Below are 22,525 nucleotides of genomic sequence, written 5' to 3' on the forward strand. Positions count from 1 at the left end.
TCTGCTCTCAGTGATGGGAAAATCTGCATTGAATATTGCCCAACTGTTGACATGGTGGCAGATGTATTAACTAAACCTGTAACAAGGGTCAGGATGGATAAGTTTGTGTTTTTTATGTTTGGGAGGAAGTGAAATGTATGTCATGTTACTGTAGATCTTGCTGTCAGTATCAGATCAAGTGGGGGTGTTAAACTGTTGCAGAATGCCTGCTACTGTTCTTGAATGTGCCCTCATGCTGACACCAGTGCACCAGGTGAAGCAAATCATAATAAATGACTGATGGCTTTCCTTTGAGCCAGTTCCTCCCCAGTCAAACAAAGACCACGATTGTGCCGTCTCTTACTATGTGTACCCGGTTATCCAGCTCTTTATGATGGCTGCGCCAACATATACAATGAAAATTGTTTCAAGGCGCTTTCCAGAATCCCAGGGCCTGACCCCAGACAAGCAACAGTGGCAAGGAAAAACTCCCCTTTAACAGGAAGAAACCTTGAGCAGGACCAGGCTCATGAAGGGGGACCCTCCTGCTGAGGGCCGGCTGGGTAGAGAGGGAGGAGAGGGGGGAGGACAGGTAGAGGATAGAATAGGTAGGAGAGGAGAGGAGAGGGGTAGAGGAGAGGAGAAGTAGAGTGAAGGGGAGGTAGAGGAGAGGAGAGGAGAAGGAGAGGAGAGGAGAGGAGAGGAGAGGAGAGGAGAGGAGAAGGAGAAGGAGGAGGAGGGGAAAGGAAGGGAAGGGAGAGGAGAGGAGAGGAAAAGGAGAGGGAGGGGGAGAGGAGAGGAGAGGAGAGGGACAGGAGAGGCACAGAGTACAGAAACACACACAAAAATACGATATACAGTATATATATATATATATATATATATATATATATATATATATATATATATATATATAAATAGTAAGAATAGTGCAGGTCATGCAGGAGTAATGTATTGTTCATGGGTCCGACTGGCTGGTGTACATGGTGCTTAAGTGATAAGTCACTTGGTGTTCAGCAGCCTGATGGCAGAGGGGAAGAAGCTGTTCATGTAGCGCAGTGCTTCTCAATTATTTTCTGTTACGCCCCCCCTAGGAAGAAGAAAACATTTTGCGCCCCCCCCAACCCCCCCCCGGTCGTGACTATAATTAGTATAATTTGTCTATGAAATTGTTATAAGTACACCTCTGCATAACATTGTATCCTTATTAATATTAAAGAAAAAAAAAGAAAGAAATATAGACCAAAGCGGGATGATTGTTGCCAATATTCGGCACATTTTTTGCCGAAAAAACTCAAGCGGCTGATCAGCGTGACTGGGGTGCAATGTCTTTAAGTGAGGGTTAGGGTTAACCAGGGCTAGGGTTAACCAGGGTTAGGGTTAGTGCTAGGGTTAACCAGGGTTAGGGTTAACCAGGGTTAAGGTTAACCAGGGTTAGTGTTAGGGTTAACCAGGGTTAGGGTTAGTGTTAGGGTTAACCAGGGTTAGGGTTAACCAGGGTTAGGGTTATCAGCGTGCCTGGGGTGTAATGTCTTTAAGTGACGCCTTCATTTATTTGGCTCCATGCTGTCCTGCCAACATTTTTAGACACAGTAAACACACCGGTCTTTCCTCGTCTCCCACCGTAGTCGCAGTGAAGATTTAAAGCTCAACGCACCTGAAGAAGTTCCAAAAAGGAGAAATATCATGTGGTGCTTTACCGCCACCCGGTGGACACGCGTGGAACTGCCGACAATAGTTAAACGCGCTCCGACACATTCTGACCTCTGCTGCTCCTCCTGGACTCCAGGGCTGCAGAAATATGCTGCTTTTACAAGTCTTTCAAACCTGTCAAGCATCATAAATCTTAATTATTTAACTAAGTTAGTCAGTTTTAATTTAAATGCAAAAACATATTCATGGCATTAAAATAGCAAAACAACTTTGAATCTTGAACCCTCCCAGAATGCTTTTATAGTAGTGGAATATTAATCAACAGCCATAAAGTTGTTCATTAACAGAGGAAAAAGGAAAGGTAAAAGTTTTCCGTTCAGACTGAGCAGGAAGACTGAAGACCGACAAGGTGAGTGTAAACGAAGAGTATTATTGAAAAGAATTGACAGTTGTGTTTGGAGATAAAATCAAGATTTGAAAACATTTTTGTGACTATTGAAGAGCTGCATAGAGCTGAAGAATTCTTGAGTTAAGAAAATTCAACTAGACTTCATATTTAGTTTTAGCACAAAACATCGTTATACATTATTAATGAATCGGTCTTATTTAACGTTCTTATAGTCTGGCTTTAGTTATAGTTGAATAGTCTTTCGAAATGAAGTTTAGTTTATTTTTCTGCTCTTTGCTACTGATCCTAAAAGAACTTTAAACCCTCCCAGAATGCTTTTGTGGTAGTAATATATACGCCATAAAGCTGTTGATTAGGTTTTAAAAGTGAAAGTGAAAGTATTCTGTTCAGACGAAGCAGGAAGAGCGACAAGGTGAGTGTAAGGTGAGTATTGTGCTGTTAACGTTGTTAGAGAGTCTTAACAGGTATTAACAACATTTTAAAACTTTTTTGTGACAGGTGAAAAGCTCTTAGAGTTATTAGAGTTGTTCAACAGTCCAGGTTACAGCTGGATATTTTGGTATTACCTGTCAAACAACATCTAATCGTGTGCAAGTTAGCATCTCTCAGCCGGACCAATTTAAGACAATAAACTAAATAACTAAATCCACACAGGATCACAGGACACCAACAGGATTTTGGGTTCATGTTGCACGTTTTCTCACAGTGGTTTATTGTTCTATGTTGTGGAACCACTGTGAAAGAAATGCAGGAGTGGGTGTCATTTCTTTCATCTATTTTAAATAGAGCAGTGATCTTTGAGGACTTGGATTATAGAAATAATTGAAGAGGGGAACAAAGGAGGGAAGTTAAAAAGTCCTGACTAGCATGTTTATGTAGCACCAGATAATTTAGTGGCTGAGCTGAAGACAGTCCTTTCACCATGTTGGCCTGTGGAAAACCAGTGTTGTCGGCCCGATGGACCAGCGTCCCCGTCGTTGCAGGACCACCGTTGGCCACCAGTTGGGTTTTGGGATCAAAGTGGGGGCGTTTCCTGTATCCGGTTCTCCTCACGGATCCATGACTACAACATGTTGCTGCAAGTGCAGAGACGTTTGCTCTGGAAAGAACTTTAGAGCACATTCAGTGCTGCAGGATGAGGGGCTGGAAAAGGTGCCAGTTCTTTTCTCACTGCAGGGAACAGTTAAAAAAAGCAGCTTAAACTCTGAAAACATGAAAATGATACAGAGACATCATTGATTTATTGATTCAGTTGTTATCCAGAATGGATTAGAAATGTTCCTGTTTGATAAAAATGCAGTGAATTGGGATTATTTAACTCCAACCTCTACAGATTATTTACCTTCATCACAGTCTCATCACTATTTCTGATGTTTCCTCAGGATGGACGAGGACAGAGCAGAGTCCACAGTGCCCAGCTGGGTGTCCCTGAAGAGTGACCAGTCCAAAGGTACAATAATAGACTTCAGAAGTTCAGAGGAAATGTAAGAGAAACTAAAGAGTGATGATGTGTTGTGTGGCAGCTGTTAGTCACATTAACAGCAGCAGGTTGTGAGTTTATTATTGGAGATGTTTAACACTTAAACCTCAGACAGTCATATAGTTACAGACTTAATGTGAATATGTTGATTAGAAACAAGAATCAGGTTTAAACTGAAAGATGAATTCAGACATAAATGCTGGAACAATATTGAGTCTTGATCAGGTTCTTTCATCCTATAAATCAAAGGACTAATAGAGATGTGTTTCATAGTGAGAGGGGGGAACACATCCTATCAAACTGGGACCAGTCAGCTCCACCAGGAGAGTCCTCTTGTTCACAATCTGGAAGCAGATCTGGAGATGCTGAAATGAAGCCCAAACAAAGTAAAACTGTTCAATATGAGATTTAATTTGTGATGTCATGAATTTGTAGTTGTGTTGATGATTTATTATAGACGGAAATCATTGGTTTACTTATGTTCAGGAAGTGATCTGCAGGAGGTGATAGAAGGTCATAAGATCAGTCTGAAGAGAAGATGTGAACATGTGACTGAAGGAACTCATGAAGCAGGAAGTGGAACCCTGCTGAACAAGATCTACACTGAGCTCTACATCACTGAGGGACAAAGTGAGGAGGTGGACACACAACATGAGGTGAGACAGCTTGAGAGAACCTCCAAGAAGAACATCCAGGACACTCCAATCAAGTGCCAGGACATCTTCAAAGTCTTATCTGAGCAACAGAGACACATCAGAGTGGTTCTGACCAACGGTGTCGCCGGCGTTGGAAAAACCTTCTCAGTGCAGAAGTTCAGTCTGGACTGGGCAGAAGGTTTGGAGAACCAAGACATCAGTCTGGTGCTTCCGCTCTCATGCAGGGAGCTGAACTTGATCAGAGATGAGCAGCACAGTCTTCTCTCACTGCTTCATGTTTTCCATCCAACATTACAGAAGATCAGAGCAGAAGATCTGACTGTCTGGAACTTCTGTTCATCTTTGATGGCCTGGATGAAAGCAGATTTTCACTGGGTTTCAACAAGCATCAGGTCATCTCTGATGTCACACAAGTATCGTCAGTTGGCGTGCTCCTGGTGAACCTCATCCAGGGGAACCTGCTTCCCTCAGCTCTCATCTGGATCACCTCCAGACCTGCAGCAGCCTATCAGATTCCTCCCTCGTGTGTTGACAGGACCACAGAAGTACGAGGCTTCACTGACTCCCAGAAGGAGGAGTACTTCAGGAGGAGGTTCAGTGATGAAGATCTGTCCAAGAGAATCATCTCACACATCAAGGTCTCCAGGAGCCTCCACATCATGTGTCTGATCCCAGTTTTCTGCTGGATCACTGCTATAGTTCTGGAGGACATGATGACCAGAGACCAGAGAGGAGAGCTGCCCCAAACCTGACTGACCTCTACTCACACTTCCTGAGGGTTCAGATAAAGAGGAAGAAGCAGAAGTATGGAGGAAAGCAGAGACCAGAGGAGCTGACTGAGGCTGATAAAGAACTCCTTCTGAAGTTGGGTCGGCTGGCGTTTGAACATCTGGAGAAAGGAAATATCATGTTCTACTCAGAAGACCTGGAGCGATGTGGACTGGACGTCTCCGAGGTGTCGGTGTACTCAGGTGTTTGTACAGAGATCTTCAGAGAGAGAGTGTGATCTTCCAGAAATCAGTCTACTGCTTTGTTCATCTGAGCATTCAGGAGTTTCTGGCTGCCGTCTACATGTTCCACTGTTACACCAGGAAAGACACAGCGGTTATAAGTCAGTTCCTAAAATATTCTAAACCAATCACATCTCTTGATGGCTTCCTCAGGAGAGCACTAATGAAATCTCTCAAAAGTGAAAATGGCCACCTGGACTTGTTTGTTCGCTTCCTTCATGGTCTCTCTCTGGAGTCCAATCAGAGGATCTTGGGTGGACTGTTGGATCAGATGGAGAACCACCCAGAAACCATCCAGAGGTCCTCAACAACCTGAAGGAGGAGAACAGTGATGAATTCTCCCCAGACAGAAGCATCAACATCTTCCACTGTCTGATGGAGATGAAGGATCAGTCAGTCCATCAGGAGATCCAAGAGCTCCTGAAGTCAGAGAAGAAATCAGAGAGGAGACTGTCAGTGATCCACTGTTCAGCTCTGGCCTACCTGCTGCAGATGTCAGAGGAGGTTCTGGATGAGCTGGACCTGCAGCAGTACAACACCTCAGAGGAGGGACGACGTCGCCTGATTCCAGCTGTGAGGAACTGCAGGAAGGTCGAGTAAGTAAAGATTTTTAGGGCCGGACATCGGCGTTTAAATCAAGTGAGTGGATCATGTCAGGTAGCAATACCCCCTCCAGTGGTCATTCCTTCAATTCTTTATCTCCATTGCAGCGTCCATAAATTTAAAAAAACAACAATTCATCCAGAAATGTTCAACACTGGCTGGATATAAGTTCAAAGGTCAATCCAGACAAACCAACATAAGGCAGGAATAATAGGAGCCACAAGTTAACTGACTATCATGAAATACTGTCATGTCATTAAATAACTTTTGTTTGTTTGTATACATCGTATTCAAACAACAAAAAACACATTTTAACTAATGACACGTGACTATTTTGCTTCATTTGTTCAACGTAAAAACAGCCGGCCTCGTTGGTTTAAATGGGTGTTTTAGGTCTTTGTGGCGGTTCCGTTTGGAGCCTTTATGTGACCCACAAAGTTGTTTGAGCCTTTCCACACCCGTTAGGTGGCAACTTCATCACTAGCAACAAAAGGTGCAGTGAAAATGATTTGAAGGGAAACAGGCAGATATAACAGAAGCTGAGGGCAATCGATGCAACCAGAGACTCTGATGTCATCGATCGGATCACTGAATTAAGACTTGACGCACGATCCTACAAATTGGATGAAATGCAAAATATCCAAAGAGCCGATAGACAGATAAAAAGATGCACGTTTCTTTAAACCATTTTCTATAATCATTTTAAATATTGAGTAATTATGAGCTGTTCTAAAATAAGACAAATGTTGAGAATAATTCAGTTGCATTTCAGATCTGATGGTCGTTCAAACTGTTGCTCTACGGTGTTGAATTTAGCTTTTCCAGGAAATGAGCTACATTTGTGTTGAGGTAGATTCTCAGATAAGTTGATGAGAAATCCCAAAGTTTGACTCACTATTTTTGTTTCATACACAACAGACTGCCTGGTAGTTTTCTTTCAACGAGTCATTGGGAAGTTGTGGCCTCAGCAATGACGTCAAACCCTTCTCATCTACGGGAGCTGAGCTTAAGAGAGAACAAAAGCCTGACAGATGCCGACGTAAAGTTACTGTCTTCTGCAATGATGCATCCAAACTGCAGACTGGAGACGCTCAGGTCAGGAGGCCTCTGTTGGTCTTTTCTAAATTTCTTTACATTTTCTGCTTTTCTCTTCATTTTCAGATTTAGAAATGTGTTTTTATTTGCCCCATTTATTCCTTTTCCAGGCTGAGACACTGCAGTTTATCAGAGATCAGCTGTGACTCTCTGGCCTCGGCGCTGAGGTCCAATCCCTCCCATCTGAGGGTTCTGGACCTGAGTTGAACCAGCTGAAGGATCCAGGAGTGAAGCTGCTCTGTGGTGCTCTCCAGGATCCTCTCTGTGAGCTGGAGATTCTCAGGTCAGTCAGAGATGATCCAGTTCTTTCCCAGGTGTAACTAGTTAGACAATAAATGTTTCCACGTTTGATCTTTGTTATAAACGTAGTGTTACAGTTCTCAGAAAAAAGACCACACAGGACAGATTTGCAGTATTAAATTGGTTGTGGAAATATGTCCCATGTGAGGATGGTCATCAATGACTAGAAAGGAAGTATCAGTTGTAGATTTGTCTTGTTTTATTTTAGGCTGGCCACAAAACCGCCCAAACATTCAGACCAATCAAAAATGGTTCTTCCTGTCTTTTAAAGATCAGAAGGAAACCTAGAAACCCCAAAAAGAAAGCTGCTGCAGTGTGCCATGCCCCTTCTCTACTGAGAAAAGCCATCCCAAAAAAGAGAAAAGCCCAAGTGTGAAGTGAGCACCCTGTTAAACCTTGGTACCGAAAGCCTGCAGTCATTCTCATCTGAGGTGGCTTCATTCCAGCCAGAAGCCCAAACCTGCCTCCCTCTTAAAGGGGCAGCAGGTCAGTCCAACCACAGAAACCTTCATGAAGATCTGAAGCTTTCAGCATCCACAATTGTTGCACCTCACTTCCATTGGAGTCCAAATCAGAAGTCAACAAGTTGATTCTACACCAATTCTACACAATGCAACCATTTTTAAAAGGTTTCCATCCATAAGTTTTCACACATTTTTATATAAATCTGTTTGTTCATCGCCTCCTTCTTTTGTAATGGTCATTAAAGAAAATGACCTTATTGGAGTTTTTCTCCTCACAAATATGACTTTCTATGAACGATGCAATAAATGCAGCTTGCAATCTAAGACAATATGGAAGTATGTGTATATAATAGTAGTGGAAGGAGCTCATAAAATAATACATTTGCTCTTCTCATCGAATCTTTCTATGTTATTAAAGAAAAACCTGCTCTTAGTCAACAACATCTCAGACATCAACCAAAATCCTAATTTTCTACAATATAATATAAAACAGTAGAGAAGACTCTTTCTGCAGAGACACTGGTGGCAGGAATGCAGAAGTATCACCTGCTCAACTTGGAAGGTGGAGCAGAAACCACCAGCTGAGAAGGTCCTCAGCGAGAGGAAGTGGTGGAGAACCATGAAACTTGCTAAGCTCCACCTCAGCTCCAGAGACGGGCTGAGCTGGAGCTGTGGCACCAGGTATCGCCCAGAAGAGCCTCCAACAAACAAGCTCTTCTCTTGGGAGGAGAGGGCTTTGAATCTCAGCTCAGTGTGCTTGTCTCTAGTAGGTGGCAGCTGCACCTTTTCCTGAGGTCCTTGTTGATGCCCTGAGGGGAATTGATGCTCCTGCAATGTTTTCTGGCAGCATTGAGCTTGCAGTGGGGCAATCAAACACACTGTGGGGTGGCTCTCTTCCTTCTCTCATCTGGAGAACAAGTGACACCAGCTGCCAATCATTGTTGGAGAAATGTGCAGTCAGGGGAACTCTGCGTCCAGACTATAGCCACCCTTCCAGCATCCAGCAGTGTCTAAAACCTTTGATTTGGTTTCACCAGAGAGTGTAGGGATTGCAGGGTCGCTGCAGCATCGCCCACAAGCTATCAGGAGTGGGTCGCTTTGTCCCAACTCCTGACAAGAGTTGAGTGCTATTGAGAAATGTGGTCTCACAAACTTGGAAGGTATTTTGACCCACACACACTTTACATACGGTGTAGATCTTGTCCAACCGCCCTGAAAGAACCCAAAATAGGAACATACGGCAGATAAGCCAGTGCAGGACGAGAGGTTTGTTGCTTGTAAGCTGTGTTTTGCTCTGGTACATGTTGATTTTTATTTGTCTTCTCTCAAAATAATTGTTATTTTAGACTAAGAGGCTGCAGTTTATCAGAGACCAGCTGTGATTCTCTGGCCTCAGCTCTGAAGTCCAACCACTCCCATCTGAGGGTTCTGGACCTGAGCCACAACACGTTGCAGGATTCAGGAGTGAAGCGGCTCTGTTCTGGACTGGAGAGTCCAAACTGTAAACTGGAGAGGCTCAGGTCAGTCTTCATTTTTCTACCTATATACCAGCTGCTAAGATGGTGAAGTGAGGCTGTTCTCAACACTGCTGTGATGCACCACATTAAAAACATTCCTTGTAATATCGTGAATTCAGGTCTGACCCAACTAAGAACTAACGTAGGTTTAGTACTGACGCAGATAACATGCAGACCTGCACCGTTTAACCTCATCCTGCATTTTTCAGATTAGAATACTGCAGTTTATCAGAGATCAGCTGTGGCTCTCTGGCCTCGGCGCTGAGGTCCAATCCCTCCCATCTCAGAGAACTGGACCTGAGTGGGAACAAGCTGCAGGATTCAGGAGTGAAGCTGCTCTGTGGTTTTCTCCACTTTCCAAACTGCCGACTGGAAACTCTGAGGTAAACACCATTCTCAAAAATGTCCATTATTCCATCCGAGGGTCCTCACACTTTCTGAGTGTGTGTGTTGTGCCCAGTTCCTTCAGGAGGGAGGGCCACACGGGGACCACTTATTCACGATAAATTGATTTAAGGACAATGAAAAAGCCGACAGATGGTAACCAAAATTAGACAAAACTAGGTGAGGGTACCTGGTAGACACCAGCCAACGAGGAGGGAGATGGTGAGGGAGACAGGAAGTCATCTAAGACAGGTTGTGCCTTTAAAGATGAGCCACAGGTGAGATGGATCTCCATGATGAGATGGGAGGGAAAGAGGTGGGAGAACCTGGGAAGAGTGAGGGCCAGAACAATATATATTCTCCTCTGGAACAGTGCAAACCTGAGAGGTTGGAATTGTGGTAATTACATATTACTATCATTTTTTAACCTGTAACTAAATTAAATATTTACAGATCATGCCTTTGATTAACCTTTCAGATGAATACTGGTTTCACTTATAACCTTATAAAAGTTTCCCTTCTTTATTTAGATTAAGGTACTGCAGGTTATCAGAGATCAGCTGTGGCTCTCTGGCCTCGGCGCTGAGGTCCAATCCCTCCCATCTCAGAGAACTGGACCTGAGGTGGAACCAGCTGCAGGATTCAGGAGTGAAGCTGCTCTGTTCTGGACTGGAGAGTCCAAACTGTAAACTGGAGAGGCTCAGGTCAGTCTTCATTTTTCTACCTATATACCAGCTGCTAAGATGGTGAAGTGAGGCTGTTCTCAACACTGCTGTGATGCACCACATTAAAAAAATTCCTTGTAATATCGTGAATTCAGGTCTGACCCAACTAAGAACTAATGTAGGTTTAGTACTGATGCAGATAACATGCAGACCTGCACCGTATAACCTCATCCTGCATTTTTCAGATTAGAATACTGCAGTTTATCAGAGATCAGCTGTGACTCTCTGGCCTCGGCGCTGAGGTCCAATCCCTCCCATCTCAGAGAACTGGACCTGGGTCAGAACCAGCTGCAGGATTCAGGAGTGAAGCTGCTCTGTGGTTTTCTCCACTTTCCAAACTGCCGACTGGAAACTCTGAGGTAAACACCATTCTCAAAAATGTCCATTATTCCATCCGAGGGTCCTCACACTTTCTGAGTGTGTGTGTTGTGCCCAGTTCCTTCAGGAGGGAGGGCCACACGGGGACCACTTATTCATGATAAATTGATTTAAGGACAATGAAAAAGCCGACAGATGGTAACCAAAATTAGACAAAACTAGGTGAGGGTGCCTGGTAGACACCAGCCAACGAGGAGGGAGATGGTGAGGGAGACAGGAAGTCATCTAAGACAGGTTGTGCCTTTAAGATGAGCCACAGGTGAGATGGATCTCCATGATGAGATGGGAGGGAAAGAGGTGGGAGAACCTGGGAAGAGTGAGGGCCAGAACAATATATATTCTCCTTTGGAACAGTGCAAACCTGAGAGGTTGGAATTGTGGTAATTACATATTACTATCATTTTTTAACCTGTAACTAAATTAAATATTTACAGATCATGCCTTTGATTAACCTTTCAGATTAATACTGGTATCACTTATAACCTTATAAAAGTTTCCCTTCTTTATTTAGATTAAGGAGCTGCAGTTTATCAGAGATCAGCTGTGACTCTCTGGCCTCGGCGCTGAGGTCCAATCCCTCCCATCTCAGAGAACTGGACCTGAGTTGGAACCAGCTGCTGCATTCAGGAGTGAAGCTGCTGTCTGCTCTCGTAGAGAATCCACACTATGGGCTGGAGACATTGAGACATGGCTGATAGAAGCCAGTCAACTCCCGCTCATCTGCTGCATCACTCACTGACCACTGGTGAAGAGCATCTGTGGAAACATCTGCCGTCTACTCCCTCCATAGATGAAAAATTCAGTTTTTAAAAAGCACTGGTGGACTTTCAGGAGATCAGTCGATGGTCGACAAAGCAGAAGCAGCTTCGCCTTGAAGTTAAATTAATTCCTGGTATCACACGATGCATCTTTATAAAGTTCTAAATGGCTCCTCGGCCACTCTTAGAAGCATGGAAACATTCTCTTAATTGTCTCTTCAAATGTCTGTATTATACGTTACTATTTTACATCATGCCTTCAGAATCTTTAGGGTTTAGTATTTACTGTCTCTGTGACATGGAGCATTGGAATATTTCAGCTGCAGCCAGCAAAAACCCATCAGAATGACGGCTATCGGTGGGAACCGCAGGTCATTTGACTTTAGTCATTCTGTTCAATGTTATAGGATTTATTGCCATCTAATAAAAACTATGAATAAATGTGGGAAATAGGAAATAAAAAGAAGCAAAATGACCAAATAAATCTCCCATGAATACTGTAAATTTAAAGATGTCAAGAATGGAATATCAGCTTAAATGGAATCAAACATAAAGTGAAAAGGCCTCCTTTAAGTTTACTGCAAAAATAAACACAAAATCAAGAGCGACACGCGCCAAAAACGTCTCATTCTCTCTTCTGTCTCCACTCATTCTTTTATATTCTCTTAAGATAATGGGGACGGGGTCGCGTGATAACAAAACAACCTAATTGGGGACTATATTTTTGTTGCCAAGAACTTTGGCTCTTCAGAAATTTCTATGTTGGCTTCCACAGATTGTGCATCCACTAAAACTCAGTGTTTTTGAGGAACTACCAGGAGTGGCTGGAGTGGAGGCCAATGACGCTATAGCTACATATAGATCACCGTTATCCTCAACCCAAAAGACCACCAGTTGGCGCAGAAATACTAAAGATAGGAGGTTGTTGTTGTTGCGCAGACGCGGAGTGATATCACGCACAAACGTGCCCTATGTTCTATATACCGTATGTTCGCGACCAAAGGGCGCACTGTATTTGTGACGGGTGCAGTTTAGGACCCAAAAGCAGCACTCTGGAAAGCTGGACCGTAGTAATGACTTTTATTAACCCACGGCAAACAAGAACTCAGGCAGACCAGGAAACACAGGAAATAGTCCGTTCTCTGGGCCCGCACAAAGTCTATGGGTTGCAGGCTCGGGGAGTGGGACGAGCAGCAGCGAAGTCGGGGCCGGGCGGAGAATTCTAAACCAGGTGAACCGACAGGAACCAGAGACGCTGAGGCAGAAGTCGTAGTCAGGGGCAGAACGCTGGTAGGTTGTCCGGGGAACAGGCAAGGCAGGCAGAACGAAGACAGGCAGGGTCGGTAACGGGTAATCGGCAGGGAAACAACGCTGGAAAGTCTGGCATGAGAGCAGAAGAACAATCTGGCACTGAGTGAGTGTGAGGCTGGAGAATATATACACTGGTAGGTGAGCTGATTGATGAGTGAGGGCAGGTGTGTGATCAGTGACTGAGAGCAGGTGTGGTGATCAGAGGGTGTGGTGTGAGCAGGGCAGTGGAAAAGTACTGGGACAGGAGGGAACTGGAGAAAAGGGGCTGTGACAGTATTAAAAGGTCCTCAGTTACGGGTGCTATTTCTGTATTTAGCACATACATCAGGCGCTCCGGATTATAGGGCGCGGGCATGGTAAAACATACCGCTACCATAGCTTAAAACAGGCATGCTAGTGCGTATTTAGCAATTTTGCAAAAGCCGGCAAGACGAACAACCGACAACAATGTTTCCAAAACTAACATTTTCGTATTTTTCGTATTTTGTTATTAACCCCGGAGGGCTGAAGCAGGACCGCTGTTAAAAATGTATCAGTCCGCGCTTCCAGTTCTGGTGCAACGTCCAGTTCTAAATGTATGAATCCGCGTATTGACGTTTCAACGTCCCATCAGTAAAGGGAGAGATTTGGATATAGTCCCCCTGAGGTGGTGTTTTTAGAGCAGTTCTTAACAACTTTCTCTTTGCCTGATAAGAGGTCCAAACATTATTTCACTTCCCTATAAAATATTCTAAAATTTGCCATTCAAGATTTGTTGTTATTAAGATAAAGAAATGCAACATTTCCCCCAGAGAAACGATGGCGATGGAAAAAGCCCTGGCTGTGTGGTGCATCACAGCAGGCGTGGGTTCTCCTCTCTGGAGTCATGCGGGGCTCCTTTGAAGGGCAGATGAGGAGGTTGGTTACAGATTCCCCTCAGAAAGATGATTACGGTGCCAAAGGTCATCACCGGGGTGACCAGGAAGAGGCAGAGTCGGTCTACTCTACGAGCGATGCCGCTCCAGTTATCCTTCTCCTGTCAGGACGAGACATTTACGCCACTTTTGATCTTTTTAAATCAGACTTTGGGTTGAGGACTCTGTTTGAACCCTCTGAGCTCATTGTAGTCGTTCTTGTTGCGCATGTGTTTAATGATGTAGTGGCTCCATCCACAGCCGGCTTGATCTCTGCGTACAGCTGATGGCTCGCTCCTCCCTCTTCTTGTGGTTTCACAGCTCCACACAGACACCAAAGCTCAGAACTCAAATGAAGCTACTGATGCTTCTATATCTCATGTGGTTAAATGTTTCTGGAAACGTACTGGCAGCGTGTGTGACTCGGGTCACCAGTCCGTGTCTCCCAGACTGTTTCTCAAACATCAGCTCACTGCGGGACTTCACACTGTCGTACTCCTCAGCCGAGGCAATGTAGCCCACTGAGCTGGATCGCCGTGGTAACGCTCCATCCCAGTACGGCTCTGCCTCAGCAGGCGGGTAGTCGGCCGCTCACAGCAGGAGCCCCGTCTGTAGTCGGCCGCTCACAGCGGGAGCCCCGTCTATAGTCGGCCGCTCCTAGCGGGAGCCCCGTCTGTAGTCGGCCGCTCACAGCGGGAGCCCCGTCTATAGTCGGCCGCTCACAGCAGGAGCCCCGTCCGTAGTCGGCCGCTCACAGCGGGAGCCCCGTCCGTAGTCGGCCGCTCACAGCGGGAGTCCCGCCGTAGTCGGCCGCCGACAGCGGAGCCCCGTCTGTAGTCGGCCGCCGACAGCGGGAGCTCCGTCTGTAGTCGGCCGCTCACAGCGGGAGCCCCGTCTCAAACCAGATTAAAATTGTGCTATTCGGCCACCTATTTTATTTTTAAGAGCTGATTCAGACACATTCTAATAAAGTGAGACTCTACAAGGCAAATGTTTCTTTTTTAAGGCTCTTTATATGTGATGCAATTCTTATTGAGCAAAACAGGCATCAGTGCATCAGATGTTTGGGTTGGTAATCTTGCCCATGAAGAGGATATTATCTGAGCTGTGGTCAGTGATGATAACCATGAAGGGACGATTGAACTTCAGGACTGGAACATAATAATAGGAGTAAAGTGTTATTGCGATGCCTGTAGCAGCTGCGGCAGTGGCTCCAGCCTCATCAACATCCAGGGTAGCTTGATGGACAACCTACAAGAAATACCAGACATAATTAATTGTCAGAAAGAAATCTGTGCTCATTGTTGATGCTGTTCCTGTTTTACATCTCTACGTCTGAGACTGCCAGTTGTTGCCCCTCTGCAATACCACTCAAGTCTGCTCTGTCACCAAACATGTCTACCATCCCCATTTCAGTCAACACAGTCTTCAGTGAGTATGACGTTTTGATGTAGAATTTGGGAATATAAACACTGTATTTCCTGGGGAACAGACACAACCATGAGGTGACGGACAGGAGCCAACCGCCACATCAATAACCAAGAGTTAGCCGTTGAGTCTCCATTTTACTTCCTCCTGGTAACGTATTGCGTCACTTCCTGTCTTCTCAATCGTTCGTTGGTTGCATTGTGCACGGTGTGTTGTATTCACTTAATATTGAACACTTGGTGTGTTGTATTCACTTTACTTAAAATTTGAACACTTGGGACATTCTAGTCACCCGATAACAACAGTGAGAAACAACCCATATTAAACAAATACCGGGCTTCGCCGATTATTAGCGTTAGCATGGCCTCACCGTCTGTTTCACACACGGTGTCTTTGTCTGTTCAGCGTGTGAAATGTTTAGTTACTCCTCTGCCTCCCTTAGTGAAGGGAATAGGTGCAGAAAGTGGAGTTTATTTACGGCTACGGAGGCGAGACTTAGCGAGCTTGAGACGCGGTTCCGCAGCTTGGAGTTAGCTGGAGTTGCGTCAGGTAGCCAGGAGAACTAGCTGCTGCGGAGCCGCCTAGCGTAGCTTCAGCTAGCGGTCCCCCGGCAGCAGCCGGCTAGCCAGGGCGGCTGGGTGACGGTTCGTAGGAAGCGTAGCCCAAAACAAAGGCCCACGGTGCCCCACCACCCGCTTCCCGTGGCTAACCGCTTTTCCCCACTCGGCGACACACCCGCTGAGAAACCGACCCTGGTAATTGGCGACTCTGTTTTGCGCTACGTGAAGCCGACTCCAGCGACCATAGTTAAGAGCATTCCGGGGGCCAGAGCGGGCGACATAGAAGCAAATTTACGGCTGTTGGCGAGACGTAAACGTAAATTTGGTAAAGTTTTTATTCACGTCGGAGCCAATGACACCCGGCTTCGTCAGTCGGAGGTCACCAAAATTAACATAGAGTCGGTGTGTAACTACGCAAAAACGATGTCGGACTCCGTTGCATTCTCTGGTCCCCTCCCCAATCTGGCCAGCGAGGAGATGTTTAGCCGCATGTCGTCGCTGTCACGGTGGTGCCCCGATAACCAGGTGGCCTTTAGACAGTTGGAACACTTTTTGGGGAAAACCTGGTCTGATCAGGAGAGACGGTGTCCATCCCACACGAGATGGTGCCTCTCTCATTTCTAGTAATTTGGCTAATTGTATTAGACCCAAAGTGACCTGACAATCCAGGGTCCAGACCAGGATGCAGAGGTGTAGTCTTACACACCTCTCTGCTGCTTCCATAGAACCCTCACCCACCAACAATAACATATTTAACACTATAGAGGTAGTCTCTGTTCCACGGTTAAAAGTTCCCCAAGCACAGAGCAGGGGAGCGGTCAATCACCATAATCTTATTAAAATTAATACCAAAGTACAAGTTGGAGAAACTAATATCACAATTAAGTGTGGACTGTTAAATATTGGATCTCTTTTGTGTAAATCCCTGTTAGTGCACGACCTGATAGTGGATCATCACATTGATTTATTTTGTCTTACTGAGACCTGGCTTCAGGAGGAGGAGTATGTTAGCTTAAATGAATCGACGACTCCTACCCATCTTAATTATCATATTCCACGTGTTACTGGTCGAGGAGGGGGAGTGGCAGCAATCTATCACTCCAAGTTATTAATTAATCCCAGACCAAAACATAGCTTCAGTTCATTTGAAAGCCTGACTCTTGGCATCACACCATCTGAACTGGAGGACAGAAAAGCCACTTCTGTTTGTAGTTGTATATCGGCCCCCTGCTGGGCCACATTCAGAGTTCCTGTCTGAGTTCTCTGATTTCTTATCTGACTTGGTCCTTAGAACGGACAAAGTCATTATCATTGGAGACTTTAATATCCATGTAGACGTTGTAAATGACAGCTTTAGAAATGGCTTCATTTCATTACTTGAGTCAGTTGGTTTCCTCCAGCAGATAAACCAACCTTCCATATCCAACCTTCCTTTTATCTCTAAAGTTCTAGAGAAGGTGGTGGTGACTCAGTTACTGGAGCACCTGCAGAGGAACAGCCTGTTTGAGATGTTTCAGTCAGGCTTTAGAGCTCATCACAGCACAGAAACAGCACTTCTTAAAGTCACTAATGATCTTCTCATAGCTTCCGATCATGGGCTGGTCTCTATGCTGGTTCTGCTGGACCTCAGTGCTGCTTTTGATCCAGTTGATCACAGCATCCTGTTACAGAGACTGGAACATGTGATTGGGATTAAAGGGACAGCACTAGACTGGTTTAGATCATATTTATCTGATAGATACCAGTTTGCTCATGTCCATGGTGTTCCCTCCTCATACAGTAGGGTTAGCCATGGAGTTCCTCAAGGTTCTGGACTTGGACCAATCCTCTTCACCTTGTACATGCTTCCCTTAGGGAACATTATTTGGCAGCATGGGATAAATGTTCATTGTTATGCTGATGACACTCAGCTTTATTTATCCATGAAACCAGAGGAGACAGAGAAGTTAGTGAAGCTTCAGACCTGTCTTAAAGACATAAAGTCCTGGATGTCTTCAAATTTCCTCCTCCTTAACCCAGGAAAAACTGAGGTCATGGTGTTTGGTCCTGAACCTCTCAGAGATAGATTAGATCACATGATCACTCTAGATGGTATCTCATTAACATCTAGTCTCTCTGTGAGGAATCTAGGAGTAACTTTTGACCAAAATCTCTCCTTCAACTCACACATTAAATTAGTCTCTAGAAGTGCCTTTTTTCACCTGAGGAACATCAGAAAGATCAGGAAGCTACTGACCCACCATGATGCTGAAAAGTTAGTCCAGCATTTGTTACTTCCAGGCTGGATATTAGAGTTGAAACAGAGCAACCCAGCAAAACCCTGCGTGAATCAAAAGACACAAACACAGGTACCTTGCAAGGGAGAGCGAGCAGCAGTTCACTCTGGAACACCCTCCGTCGCTCTGCTGCTCCCCTGCAAATCTCCTTCCTTTATTCACATCAGCTCATTATCCATGTGGAATTTTCACCTTCTCCCAAGATGCTTTTAGGGTTTCAGATAACAACCTCACAGTAAATCTGGTGCTCTGGACAAGTGTACTAAATCTAGAGAGGTGAAAAACACTGTTTCTTCTCCATGCACTTAGGTGCTAAACATACAAATGCATTTAAATGATAACAATATAATAATTATTCTCTCTCTCACATACACACACATACACACACATTTGCTGTAGAAAACACTGATAATGAGCACAATTGACATTAGGCCCCTCACCTGAACATTTCAGTAGGGTTGATGTTCACCTGTTTCATGTCAGTGAAGACATCAGAGGCATGGAACCTGCATCCATCCTCACTGGCAGCCAGTGTTTGGAGTGGGATCAACTATCAAAATTCAGAACCAAAACATGTCTGTGTTTGAACCTGTAGCCTCCTTTTAGCTGAGATGGTGGTACCGTCACTACTAACGTACCGTTACAGCTGCTACGGGGACATTTGGGGGTTCTCAAAAGGGGCCCCGTTACCTGCTCCACTAGTTGCTGTAGCTCAGAAACACGTCTTTAGCTGTCTCCCGTCTGTAATGTCCAGATGGGACAGTTAATGGATTAATGGAGAAGCTTTCTGTGTTCCAGCCCAACGGTCGGAGCAGGGAGTGCATCTTCTCAGAGATAGTGCTGGAAAACAATTACACAGCTCTGCAGAATGCTAAGGTTGAAGGCTGGTACGTTGCCTTCAGTCGGAAAGGGAGGCCCATCAAAGCCTCCAGGACAAGGCAGAACCAAGAGAGGTCCACTTCATCAAGAGGCTCCACGCAGGCCCCCCTCCCTTCCCCAACATGGACCAGAGCAAACACTTTGAGTTTATCTGCTTTTCAGCCACAAGTCGAGCAAAGCGCAACAGGAAATCAGGCACCGTTTCCTAACAGCAAGACAAAAGGAGGCAGATATATAACAGATCCAACTTTATTTTTGTATATTTTCATGCAAAACTGTACATTGAAATATGGCTTTAACAAAAATTGTAATAATATTCCTGTAAAATGGTGCTGTGTAAATAAAGAAAGAATAAAGGAAAGTGACAAATTGATTTTGGAGGCTTGTTTCAGAGGCGAACAATGATGGTGAGTAAGACACAGAGAGGGATGAGGAGAGGGAAATCTCTACCCATATAAGCTGTGATCTTTTGAAGACAATTCAGATCATTTCTGTTTGCAGTATCCTGCACGGTAGGAAATCTGGAACTACTTTATAAAAACGAGCACTGCCACCTGCTGGACATATGGTGCATGCACATTTAGATTGCTCTATTTAATGACCACGAAAAGAGAACTCTGAACATCATAGATTGGCCAGAGATGATCAACTGTCAGCCACAGAAGCAGGAGACGTCCACGCATTGTTACTAACAGTGCACAGTGACTGTGTGGGGACGTGGAGATGCTGGGAGACGTTTGGTGGAGCGTCTGGTCCATGAGGAGGTGTGTTGAATGAACCACTGTCTGGTCCATGAGGAGGTGTGTGGAATGAACCAGGGTCTGGTCCAGGAGGAGGTGTTTGGAATGAACCAGGGTCTGGTCCAGGAGGAGATGTTTGGAATGAACCAGGTCTGGTCCAGGAGGGGGTGTGTGGAATGAACCAGGGTCTGGTCCAGGAGGAGATGTTGGAATGAACCAGGGTCTGGTCCAGGAGGGGGTGTGTGGAATGAACCAGGGTCTGGTCCACGAGGAGGTGTTAATAACCTGGTTTGCAGCACAGTTGATGGACTCATCTGTTGCTCCTGCTGTTGCACACTGGCTCTGCTCTTGCTCAAGGTCATCAGCATCAATGTCGCACATGCAGCCGAAGCTGCGGGTCGTTGTTTTGAAGGCCTGAGGCGGAGCCGTCGTTAACACATGTAACTCCTCGCCGCCCTTATCATCGCGTTGGGGTTTTGGATCTACCTTCGGCCTCTGATGGTCACCTGATGCCTAAGTCACCATGAAGGCAACTGACAGCGGCTCAACAAGAGTTGACTGGACCGGTTTGGACGGCTTTGACCCAACTGGAGTGTTTTCCTCTCCGCCTGTGCTCAGTCTGGGCAGCGCCACACAGGGATCTGAATCAAGGGTGGGCCCGACACCACGTGTTGGGTTCCTAAGAACCTCAGGTTCCTCCTTATATCTGCTGTCTCCTTTAAGATCTGCATCCAACCATGCATGCTGGGTTCCTGCGGTGGTGGACCTTTAGTACGAAGTGCTTCAGTACGAAGCTTGTCTCTTTTAGAGGGTGATACTTGGTGGGAGGGTCAAAGAATGAGGCGGCAGATCTGATTCTGGATCAAAAAATCTGCAGTTGGAGAGAGATGAGTTGTCTTGGTGTCGTGATGGTTTCAGCTTAACCTTTAACGATTAATGTCTGTGGGTGTAGCAGCAACACTTTAGGAGAAGACTTTTTTCTTTGAATCAAAGCTTACAACCCAAAAGGCTGCTGTGCTTTACATCAAAGCCACTGGACGCGTCACGTGCACCACCGAGACAACAGAGACCACAACCACCAGACAGAACCTTGCAGACAGAACACTTAACACCGGCCCAAATCTGCACCATACTGGAACCTGTGTTGGAACACCCACTACCTCCAGTACAGAGAAGGCCTCTACAGGCAGAACCATGGTGATGCAGCATTATACGTGAGTAAATACATATGCCAGCTCCAGGATCTTCAGCTGAGATCATCCAGTGTTGTGTTGTATCAAACCAGATTAAAATTGTGCTCTTCAGCCACCTATTTTATTTTAAGAGTGGATTCAGAAACATTCTGAGGAGTAATAAAGTGAGACTCTACAAGGCAAATGTTTCTTTTTTAAGGCTCTTTATATGTGATGCAATTCCACACCTGTGTTTCATCCATTTCAGCCATTTGGTAACATGAGCGGCAGAAATTGCATTCTCCAGTTTTGCCATGTCGTCCGGCAACAGCAGCAACATGGAGTGAGAGCTGTTAAATGGGAGGTGAAGGACCGATGTGTTAAACATCTGGTCACGATAGGTTTCAAATCTCTTCTCAAGTTCTCGAGTTCTTTAGATATTGTTTTCAATTCAGGAATCTGCCGCCTTGAATTGGCTTTTTTTGAAGACAGAAATGTTGACAATAGTGTGGACCAAAATGGGAAATTCAATTTTATTTAAACACAAACACACGCACACACACACACACACACACACACACACAACACACACACACACAACACACACACACACAATAGTCAATAGTGTGGACCAAAGTGGGAAATTAAATTTTATTTAAACACAAAAACACAGACACACACACACGCACGCACGCACGCACGCACGCACGCACGCACGCACGCACGCACGCACACACACACCACACACACACACTCATAAAATATTAAATCTCAAACGATGTACAATAGTGCAACATTAAATCTCAATGTTAGAAGTACTTAAGAAGTGAATTACATCTGGCTGGATAATTATCAGGAACACTGGCGGCCTCTGCTGACCCAGTGGAAGAGTGCAAAAAGCTTACAGCACCTGGTATTCCCAGGCGGTCTCCCATCCAAGTACTAACCAGGCCCGACCCTGCTTAGCTTCCGAGATCGGACGAGATCGGGCGTTCTCAGGGTGGTATGGCCGTAAGCGAGAGCAGGTGCAAGAAAATGGCCTTTTGAAGTTAATACACTCAAACTTATTTTCTTGAAACACTTATTCTGGTGGAGGTTGTCCATTTTGCTTTGTCACAGTCCAAACCTCAATGTTGGAGCAGCCTCCAATCCATTTCCCCAAAAAAGAAAAGGCTATATAGCCTATGAGCGTCATATCATCAAATCTGCCTAGAACGGCTCTTGGATGAGAGGTGAAACGCCTTAAAAAAAAATCAAACAAGATTCAACTCCGATAAATGAAATCAACTTAAAAGCAATCTGCCATGCCCGGGCAACGGTGCCATGGCCGGGAATCGATCCCAGGCCGGTGCAGGCCAGTTGACAATTGCTGTAACAGACAACCTGATTGAAACCTCCTGAAGACCCCAGACGGAGAGTTCGAATCCAGCTTTGGGCATTATCAAAGAGAAGATATTTGATTGAAAAATTCACGATCATAAAAATGTTTAAAGAACATAGCAGTGTCTGTGAGGTTTATGAGCCAGAAATGCTGCTCTTTTTAGGAGCACAGCCATCTATTAAACTGTAGTTTGTGTCATAGCATAGTTTTATTGACAAATTCTAAATTGCAAGTAGCAGATATGAACAGGGAAATGCTACGTTATCTGCTTATTCTGTTACAAATAATCTGATGAGATAGGTGTGGAGTTAATTCAGTTGGGGATAAACAGATGGAATATTAGTGTTGTTAGTATGATACTTGAGTTCTTTAGATATTGTTTTCAATTCAGGAATCTGCCGCCTTGAGTTGGCTTTTGTTGAAGACAGAAATGTTGACAATAGTGTGGACCAAAGTGGGAAATTCAGTTTTATT

At 45.0% G+C, this 22,525-nt stretch overlaps 1 protein-coding gene, 1 non-coding gene and 1 pseudogene across 2 annotated transcripts; 1 reads left to right on the forward strand and 2 right to left on the reverse strand.

The window, feature by feature from the left end:
• LOC130523981 (NACHT, LRR and PYD domains-containing protein 12-like) overlaps window positions 1-12,032 on the forward strand; it is a 17,137-nt pseudogene extending 5,105 nt beyond the window's left edge.
• Window positions 12,033-14,608: 2,576 nt separating this feature from the next.
• On the reverse strand, window positions 14,609-21,088 carry LOC130523731 (alpha-1-antitrypsin homolog). Its single transcript, XM_057029230.1, has 3 exons — window positions 20,919-21,088; window positions 14,949-15,096; window positions 14,609-14,866 (listed from the first exon to the last, which is right to left on the reverse strand). The coding sequence occupies exons 1-3, from the start codon at window positions 21,056-21,058 to the stop codon at window positions 14,672-14,674; spliced, it is 483 nt and encodes a 160-aa protein (XP_056885210.1). The 5' UTR covers window positions 21,059-21,088; the 3' UTR covers window positions 14,609-14,671.
• Window positions 21,089-21,568: 480 nt separating this feature from the next.
• Window positions 21,569-21,687, reverse strand: LOC130525138 (5S ribosomal RNA). Its single transcript, XR_008950402.1, has one exon. It is a non-coding gene; the product is annotated as a 5S ribosomal RNA (ribosomal RNA).
• Window positions 21,688-22,525: the final 838 nt, after the last annotated feature.

Source organism: Takifugu flavidus, chromosome 4, assembly GCF_003711565.1.
Source record: "Takifugu flavidus isolate HTHZ2018 chromosome 4, ASM371156v2, whole genome shotgun sequence".
Lineage (NCBI taxonomy): Eukaryota > Metazoa > Chordata > Actinopteri > Tetraodontiformes > Tetraodontidae > Takifugu > Takifugu flavidus.

What these genes read in the sequence shown, in the direction of transcription:
- LOC130523731 (XM_057029230.1), bottom strand. Translation starts at nt 21,058, where the DNA reads ATGTTTAACACATCGGTCCTTCACCTCCCATTTAACAGCTCTCACTCC. An exon ending in CTGAAATGGATGAAACACAG is followed by an intron (nt 15,097 to 20,918) that starts GTGTGGAATTGC and finishes TCTGTTCCCCAG; the next exon opens with GAAATACAGTGTTTATATTC. An exon ending in AACAACTGGCAGTCTCAGAC is followed by an intron (nt 14,867 to 14,948) that starts GTAGAGATGTAA and finishes TATTTCTTGTAG; the next exon opens with GTTGTCCATCAAGCTACCCT.